At 39.3% G+C, this 9,662-nt stretch overlaps 1 protein-coding gene across 1 annotated transcript; it reads left to right on the top strand.

Annotated features, from left to right (window-relative positions):
• The first annotated feature begins 8,081 nt into the window (after positions 1–8,081).
• LOC121366855 (nicotinamide N-methyltransferase-like) lies at positions 8,082–9,439 on the top strand. Its single transcript, XM_041491133.1, has 2 exons — positions 8,082–8,229; positions 8,904–9,439. The coding sequence occupies exons 1-2, from the start codon at positions 8,114–8,116 to the stop codon at positions 9,202–9,204; spliced, it is 417 nt and encodes a 138-aa protein (XP_041347067.1). The 5' UTR covers positions 8,082–8,113; the 3' UTR covers positions 9,205–9,439.
• The last annotated feature ends 223 nt before the right edge of the window (positions 9,440–9,662 follow it).

Raw genomic sequence — 9,662 nt, 5'->3', positions numbered from 1 at the left:
TTGAACACGGCAGCTCTATAAACTCTTTCTAAGATTTGACCATATATGTTTTTGTTGAAAAAAAATATTTCTTTCTCTTTTTTTTTTGGTCAATTATCTTTGGTTCTTTCATTGATGTAACTTTGTGGGTGTCGTTAAACGCTATGCCCCTGAGGCCTCTGATTAAGATCAACGTAATCCTTTTTTTTTTTTCGAGGCACTAACTACTTTTTAATAAATGTACTGACTCCAAATACATTTATGGAATTGTATTTTGTTAAAGTTTGTTTTTATGCTTTTGACGAGTCCACAGTTTTGAATTATATATTTGCTTCTTTTTATTTATGGACTTTTATTTTGTTTTAATACATATTTAATTCAATTGTTAATATTTTAAATTTCACGAACATCCTGTGTAAGTTCACATCCGTTTTTGCTGTTATTTAAAAACATTATTTCTTTATTATTCTTTAGTATAGTCTTCTAATTAGGACTTATTTGTCCTAATTAGGACTGGCACTAATACGTTTCCGTATAAACCAGATTTCATTAACAAACTATTTCACAAAATTTCGTTACATGTTTTTATATTGTATAGGTATGTAATAAATAAACCATTGTAATCTATTAAATAATTTTTAAAGCTAATACCCACCTTGTACCAACTATCATAAAAACAGATTAGTTATTTACTTTAATGTCATCGTTAAACCATATATGTTGAGACTGGACATCATTATCACTAACAATTTTAATTTTACATTTTTTAAGATAGATGTACCAAGATAAAAGAGTATCTCTTCAAACATTATTTTTTATTTTTGGTAAAAGATTTTTCTTCTATATATTTTAAATCAAATTCCATAATATTTTCTAACATACTAACCAAGAATAACCATATTTCTTACACACCCGTTGGTGAGAACACCATGTGTTATTTTTGATAACACATGGTTGTTTACACCTGTACGTGTGTTATCAATTTCAAAACATACGACTGGCTGTTCCTAGGTGATGACCAGGTCACCACTGCCATAGATCCAATGAAAACCTACACGATGGAAATCGATTACACTGTGACGTATAGTTAACCTGACAATTATGAGTCTGTGACGCGTAAGTTAGCTACAAGTGCAACGGCTGTAAATAACTTTTAGTCGAAAAAGATGTTAACATTTGCTTAAAACCTGGTTTTTGAGGATATGTAAGAAATAGAATAATACATTCGTGTCCATTAGATACCATTTATCTCACAATTCGTTTAAAAAAGTATCAAACTCGCTTTCGCTCGTCAGATACATTTTAAAACAACTCGTTGTAAGATAAATGGTATCTAACGGCCACTCATGTATTATTCTCTATGTGTGGATGTAGGGAATCTGAGGTACCACTCGAGGAGCCCTTACGACCACAACTGTAGGTATACTGACCCATACATGGTCAAGCTAATTATGACAGATATCGCTTTATGGCAAGTATGGTAAAAATGGTAAATAATGAATCAAAAATGTGTAAAAGATATCATGGTGCTCAATGTGTTGCTGAACATGCTATTACATGCAAGTTACCACAGAATCCCTTTTCAAGGTAAAGGCATAGACATTCTGACCATGAGCATAGCATGTTTTCTTCATGAACATAAATGTTATCCGAGTAAACGTTTATCATTGAAAGACATTCAGGTACCGTTCTATCCACTGCGGTTTTGAGTGATGACAGGGCCCATGCTTTGTAATCCTTTCAGTGCTACACGATGGATGTATGAATTTATCATTGAAAGACATTCAGGTACCGTTCTATCCTGCACGAGTCAAATGGTCGACTGGTACATTGGACAACAGGGTTATCATTTTCAGGGTATGTTGCCCTCAGGCAGGCAAAGGTGCATAACACAATCCATGATATTAATAAAAATACTAGTTACTAACGCTATATAAAAACATACAGCGTAAATAATTGTGGCCTGCTGTCATAGATACCCAGTATGATGATAAACTTGTGAAATGTGCCTGCAAAATTATTAACTGCCCTAGCAGATGTAACTGCTATAAATTTAACTTATTATGCACACAGTTGTGCTCAATTAACAGGCAGTGTGCGTCACTGTCTGGAGAAATTCAAACTTTGAGTTAGCATAATGACTCGGTGAAGTGAGACACAAATAGATACACATGTATATGTAAAATATCCACATGCCATTAAATTGCTTTTTCTGTAATTTGTTGAATATAACTGGATGCCATTTACACATAGGGGAAGAGGGGTCGGAGGGAATATCGGTAATTTAATCATGAAACCTGTAAGGTACCCTTATTTTTGCACAAGCTTTTTATATGATACAAAACGATAAAGGCTACAGAAACCAATAACAACTTAGCCTACATGGTAAACAGTACTTCACTCACATAATAAAATAGCCGCATACGTGGCTTACATACGTGGCTAATTTCTGTTTGGTAAAGTATATAGAACGTCATAGTCACTCGTCATGAATGTTTCTGCATTGCGGCCATCTCTTTATTTTCAAGCACCACAGATTTTGTGCGATTCTATATTCATTCATTTATACTTATTTTTGTCCTATATGTACTCAGAGGCAAACGTTATTGTGACATGGATTGTTTGGAGTAATACATTTGTGAATGGATTTATGGATGTAAACCAGAGAAAATGTGTATGAAACAGCTCGAAGAAATGCAACCAAGCAGTTGTTGCAGCGAGTGCATGCTTTGTTCAAGAAACATGGCATATTCGGGAGAAATCCTGTCTAGTGTTCACCATAAAAGGCCAGACATTCAGTCGCAAATCATTGCCACTCGGTGCAGCCTTCAGAAGTCCAGAAGTCAGAAAAACGCCATTTTGATACAATTTCGTCATGCCACACCTCAGTGAAAATGACAGATGGCGAGTCACAGGGATGTTTGAATCTGGGACCTCGCAGCGTTACGTGGCACGTCAATTCAACACCATATGGTACTTATGGCATCGATTCTAACAAAACAACGAGGTCAAGGCCGTCCCCGTAGCGGCCGACCACCCGTGACAACCCCTCGCCAAGACACATGGATCCTAACCACACATCTGCGAAACGGGCATTCCCAGGAACTTTCTCCAGCGTTTAGTGGCCTCAATGTGACAACGGTGCCAGACCTGTATCAATGTTCAAGGTGGACACACTCGCTACTGACTGTGTGAACTTCGCTCTGGACCTCCTCTAGTGACGTGGCTCATTTGCATATGGCAGGTGCGCCCTTTTCATCGACTATTGCTCGTTTCTATACCTTCGGAAATTTCTCTTTCCATATTATAACGTTTCATACAGGCAGTAAAAACTTATAATCAATTATCTTTGTTTTTTGTGTGTCACAATAACTTTTACCTTTGAGTATAATTAATTATTTACTGTAAAAAAGATTATGAGGGTTAGTAGAGATTTAAAACTTAATATGTTTCATATTTTCTGTTGTTATTATTCATTGGTGAGTTATAACATGCCTTTTGACACAAACGGGGGCGGGACGTCCAGTGGTAAAGCGATCGGTCTGGGATCAATCCCCGCCGGTGAGGCCATTGTACTATTTCTCGTTCCAGCCAGTGTACCACGACTGGTATACCAAAGGCCGTGGTCTGTACTATCTTGTCTGTCGGATGGTGCATATAAAAGAGCACTTGCGGGTTTCCTATCTAATACTATATGTCAAAATTACCAAATGTCTGACACCCAATAGGCGATGAGTAATAAATCAATGTACTCTAGTGGTCTCGTTAAATAAAACAAACTAACTTTTTGACACAAAAGTACTAGGGGTGGGATTTAGCTTAGTATGTTGAATGCTCGTTTGAAGTGCTTGCGTCACAGGATCGAACCACCTTGGTGGATCCATTCAACTGGGGTTTTTTCTCGTTCCACCCAGTCCCTTGTTGCATTAGGAAAAATGTAGCGGGTTTCCTCTGATGATCGTTAATTAATCAATGTGCTCTAATGGTGTCTTTAAAGAAAAGAAACTATAACAAACGGACTAGAGATTGATGGGGATGACAATCTTATTCTAAACATCTCAGATATGCTCTGTAGGATCCAGGTCAGGGCTCCTTGCAGACCATGGTACAGTTTCAATTACATGCCACTGCATGTACTGTTATGACACGATGAGGTCGGGCACTGTCATCCGTGAAGACCGGGCGACTTGCAAGTGCATGATTGTCAAAATGAGGAACGATAACTCTGTCCAAGATGACATTCTGGTATCTCTGCCCATTGTGTGTTCCGGGTACAGTCGCCAGATCAGTTTACAGTCAAAGGAGATGCACCTCCAGACCATAACTTAACCTCCACCAAAACGAACCTCTTCCAGGATGTTCTCTTGGTCATTAGCCATGCCTCTAGATCTCCATATTTGAGTTCGACTGTCCGTTGTGTGGAGTAGGAATCCATTGGGATCTTGCGTCGCACCAGCTCAGACGTGTTCCTGTTTGTGATGTGGAATGAGTAGCGGACTGGTCTCCGAGCTCTCATCCCAGCAGCATGCAGCCTCCTCCAGACAGTGGACGTGGACACCCTGTTGTGTGTTCCCCATTGGGTTCTTAGCACTCTGATGATTATCAGTGGGGGTCGTCGTGCAAGACGTACTAGGACCCCATCTTCATCGGTCTTCCTCAGTGTTCCAGATCTTGGCCTGTTCTTGACATCATAAGTTTGGACATGCTCATGAATCAAACGACTGACGACAGTATGGTTAATGTTCTAATGTCTGCCAATATCTCTGCGAGACATACCAGAGTTATGCATGCCAATAGTCTGCCATTTCTTTGAACTCTCGAACATGTCACCCATTTCATCTGACGGTTCGAGGCACGGATCTCACCTGGAATGTATGCTGGTATGCACATGCTTTTAGCACATGCAATACCACCAGGTATCATAACGACAAGTATGGAAGCCTGCTCATGTCAATTTGTTTTAAATTCACCATAAAACATGTACTTATAGTTGTTAAAAAGACTCGGTTTGTCAGAAACATTTTGCAATGGCAACAAACTCAGGACAGTGCCTTTAAGAATTACTGAACATCGCTACCTTCCAATTGATGGGGTAAATTTGTTTTGAAAACTAAAAATTAGTTTTTCTTCATTATGGTTTCCTCATTTCGAAACTATTACATTCAAACATAATATCGTTACCAGAGGCATATCCACAAGCGGAGGGGGAAGGGCACGACCAGGGTACCCGCCCCTCTTAAATTTTTTCCGAGTGCTTCTTTTTACAAAATTTTATTAGGTTGCCCTTTTCACGAGTTGATTCATATACCCTTTTTCCTTTTCCCTTGGAAGAGTCTAGATCGTAGACATCCAGAGTCATCAACTACCGAGTGTCTACTGAATAATCATGAGCAAACGGTTGATCGACATGGAGATTTTACGACATTGTGTAATGTCCTGGTGTATATATAAAAAGTATTCCAAATGTAGATGTTAATGTAGCAAGTATTTAATAATATACTTGGTGATTAATAAATTCCATATTCCACCCATAAATAATATGCCCCTGGTTAATTCATCGTGACAACGCACATGCGTGCCGCTGTATATGGGCGGTGTTGGAGCTGCGCTATATAATAATTCTGACAAGACATACTGCTCATTTACAATGCAGTCGGCCATGGACGAAGGAGAGAAGCTGATGTACGGAGTTGATTACTGTAACAATTTTGCAGTAGACGTCTACCTAAAGGATTTGTGGGGATCACTTAACGAACACGTTTGATTTCTTGTGTCTACTACGTACCACATGATGAACGATGTTGAGTATTAAATGTATATATGTATATATTAATGTATGAATATCTATATACATGTATTGTAGTTGACTATTAAATACATAGATATTAACGCACTGGCACAGGGAATAATTAATCGTGTCTGGCCTCACAAATTGTCTCATACCGTTGCTGGGACTCAAATCTGAGGCACCGAATCGCCCGCAACTTGTAGACTTGTCACGACACGTTCTCAGCTGTCGCCATTGTTGAGTCATCGTATGTATGCATTGATGTATGAATATCTATATATTGTATGTATGTCGAGGTTGACTATTACATACATAGATATTAACGCACTGGCGCAGGGGATAATTAAATCCTTTCTGGCCTCACAAATTGTCCCATGCCGTTGCTGGGACTCGAACCTGTGGCACCGATTCGCCCGCAAATTGCAAGACTAACCACGATACGCTCTGAGCTATCGAAGCTTCCATAAAAAGGAAGCTCTTTAACTCAACCATATGCATGGGGCCTACAGTCTACGCGGTCGATCCCGCTTACGTGCATGAAACAGTGGGCAGACCTGTCACTGGCTAGTATGTATTGATGTATGAATATCTATATATTGTATGTATGTCGAGGTTGACTATTACATACATAGATATTAACGCACTGGCGCAGGGGATAATTAAATCCTTTCTGGCCTCACAAATTGTCCCATGCCGTTGCTGGGACTCGAACCTGTGGCACCGATTCGCCCGCAAATTGCAAAACTAACCACGATACGCTCTGAGCTATCGAAGCTTCCATAAAAAGGAAGCTCTTTAACTCAACCATATGCACGGGGCCTACATGTATGTATGTATGTATGTATGTATGTATTTATGCGTGTATGTATGTATGTATGTATGTATGTATGTATGCATATATGAGTGTATGTATATTGGGTGGGGTGGGGGGGGGGGAGGTTAACATAGTTTAAGACAATATTTGTACTGAAACACCGTAAGAGTTCGCTGATCTAACTGCCAACCAAGTTAAGTGGACATTCCCACTTGCTACCGCCAGCAGGAGCACTTTATGCCAATACTACTTTTCGTCAAGAGAAGCTGTGTTCCTGAACTGTGGACATTTGAACTGCCAGACTGAGGAATCAAAATAAGTTGAGAATAAACTGCATAGAAATACTAAACGTCTAAACAATCCAACGTGTTTAATGATAAACGTATGTACTGCACATTACTTACAATGACTCAGTTATTGTCATCAACTTAAGTTACATTAAAATAAATAACTAATTCTACTCAAGTTAAGATCAAATGCTAACTTTTCTTTACTAAAATTCCCCTTCTCCACATATTTCTCAAAAAGTCATCCAACCAGAGTGATAATGTAATGTGCAATGAACCCAGTAGCCAAGAACATAATAAATCAGTGTAGTGGCCTTACACCTACCCAATGAGTCGTTAAAACTCTCTCTGGGTGGGAGCTGGTACCGGGCTGCGAACCCAGTACCTACCACCATTATGTCGAATGCGTTAACCACGACACCACCGAGGCTCTATCGAGTAGGCTAACAAAGAACTCCTACTGTTACGACAGCCAGGAGGAGAACTTTACAACACCACTACTACACAAGCTTCTAATTGTGTCGTGTCCTTTGTTTCCAGAAAGACTGAAAGGTCATCGGTTCCTTGACCTTGGTTGTGGACCTAGCATCTGGTCTCAGATTACAGTTATTTGACCACGCAAGTAGTCTGCTGTTTGACTGTGATTATTTCATAGCAGACAGCTATGAAGTGGCAACTATTTGACTGAAGTGACAGGGGAGATCATGTAGTTTGTAAACGTGTAACTTGTTGACATTGAAGACTTGTTTGTGGTAATTCCGACCCAAAGTAGTGCTTTTTGTGTAAAATGGGAGTACTCTGGCCTGGTTTAGAGGGTGTGTTTGTTCAGGCCCGTACGCGGGGTGGGGTGGGGTGGGGGGTGGGGGGGGTGTGCGACGGGGGTGTACGCCCCCCCCCAAATTACTAAAGGTCCACTTTTCTCTTAAATTTAAATAACGTTACGTAATCGTTGTTGTTTTGAGGTGTTATTTTTATGTTGATTGGTCCCATCACGAACAATTCGCACCCACCCATTAAAAATCCTGCGTACGGGCCTGTTGTTTAAACCAATATACTGGGAGAAAGAGCTGGACAACAGGGGTTGTCCTTTTCAGGGTATGTGTACCCCAAAAATCCACGGGCCTGCTGATATTAATAAAAATGTTATAGCCACTAAGGCTATATAGAAACATATAGCGAAATTAATTGTGGTCTGAGCCCATCTGTGGCCTAATCACCGTACCGGAACGATTCACAGGTGTTGTGATGGCCGACTTTGCCCCTCCAAACCTAGACGTCATCAGAGGCTGGATCAAGGGAGATGAAGGCCATTTCAACTGGGAGCATATGTTTAGGTTTGCAGCAGAAACCGCTGATGCCAAGTGAGTTCATTATTAGTTAAACTTTCAAAGTCAGTTGGTTCACCTAGGAACGTGTATGTATCTTGCATAGGCCCTATAGTTTTAAAGTCAGAATAAAGTTGTCAGAGAATGATCCAGTTATTCTAAAGCGACCTGATGAACAAAACTGCATATGCTAGTTTATATACTCTTCAAAAAAAAAGTAGGGGAACCTGAGATATTAATGTTGATATCAACTATTAGACAGAACATACATTTTGACCACAGACATCCTAGTAAAGAACCTTCAAGTCTGTTTATCGACACATCGAAACACATTCCATAGTTTGCACGTGCAGCACGCAGTTGCCCCGCACACATGCGTGAGGTGTCATTCTCAATTTTGACAATTTCCAGGAAGGTCGATTAATCACCGTGAACATTATTTCTGTCAATCTTTTTCATTCTGTTGATCATACAGTTGCTATTGTTTTGTTTTTAGTCATTTGTATTGTTTGAATTTGCTATTTACTGATACTGTAATACTAAACTACCGGTTGTAATGGTTGCCCAATTAATTCACTATTATCATATAACCATTCCCCACAGCTAATACAGGCTACTTTACAATTTTGACAACTGTAAATTCTTATTAGAGTTCCCCTACTTTTTTGGAAGAGTATACATTTTGTAACCGGAAATGTCTTGTTTTTCAGAGATGTCTCAGAGTGGATAGAAAGACAAATTAGTCACATCAAGAAATCGGTGAACAAAGTTGTCACCTGTGACGTCAGTGAAGAATTCCCTTTAGGAGCAGACTTCGTAGAGGCATTCGATGTCGTCTTGGTTAGTTTTTGTCTTTGCAGTGTTGCAAGAAGTCTCACAGAATACACACGTTTGCTGAAAAACGCATCATCTCTTCTCCCTTCTGGTGGCTATCTGGTTATGCGCGATGAATTGTTTGTCAAGTCTTACATGGTTGGTGACAAAACGTTCCACCATATTGATATGCAGTGAAAAACGCCGTACGTAATGCCATGTTTGAACTGCTGGAATATCGGGAATGTGAACCTAAGAATATCGACCAAGGGACGGATAAATACTCAGCCTTTGTCTTGTTGGCAAGAAAGATATAACAATTCAACACCCTGTGTTCTATTTTTAAATGCTCTATTAAAGCACTATTATCCTGTTTCTATCATTAACCAATGTTAGTAATAAAATAAATCCTTTTGATGACGATATGCTCTCACATTGTTTTCAACCTTTTTATGTACCATTTATAAAGAGATACCACATTTTAATTTTTCTTCACTTCTGGTCTTCCTATAGTAATGAAAAGTTACAGAGAATTACAAGTATCTGGCAGTTTGATGTGATATGATGTCCGGCTTAATTATAAAATGGTGTCCACTTTGAGAAGAAAAACAAAAATGTTGTTTGCTATGTCATTCTAATTCGCGTAAAACATTTGA

The sequence above is a fragment of the Gigantopelta aegis genome, chromosome 3 (assembly GCF_016097555.1).
Source record: "Gigantopelta aegis isolate Gae_Host chromosome 3, Gae_host_genome, whole genome shotgun sequence".
NCBI lineage: Eukaryota > Metazoa > Mollusca > Gastropoda > Neomphalida > Peltospiridae > Gigantopelta > Gigantopelta aegis.
The sequence above is the reverse complement of the archived record's forward strand: the minus strand, read 5'-3'. Positions and strand labels throughout refer to the sequence as shown.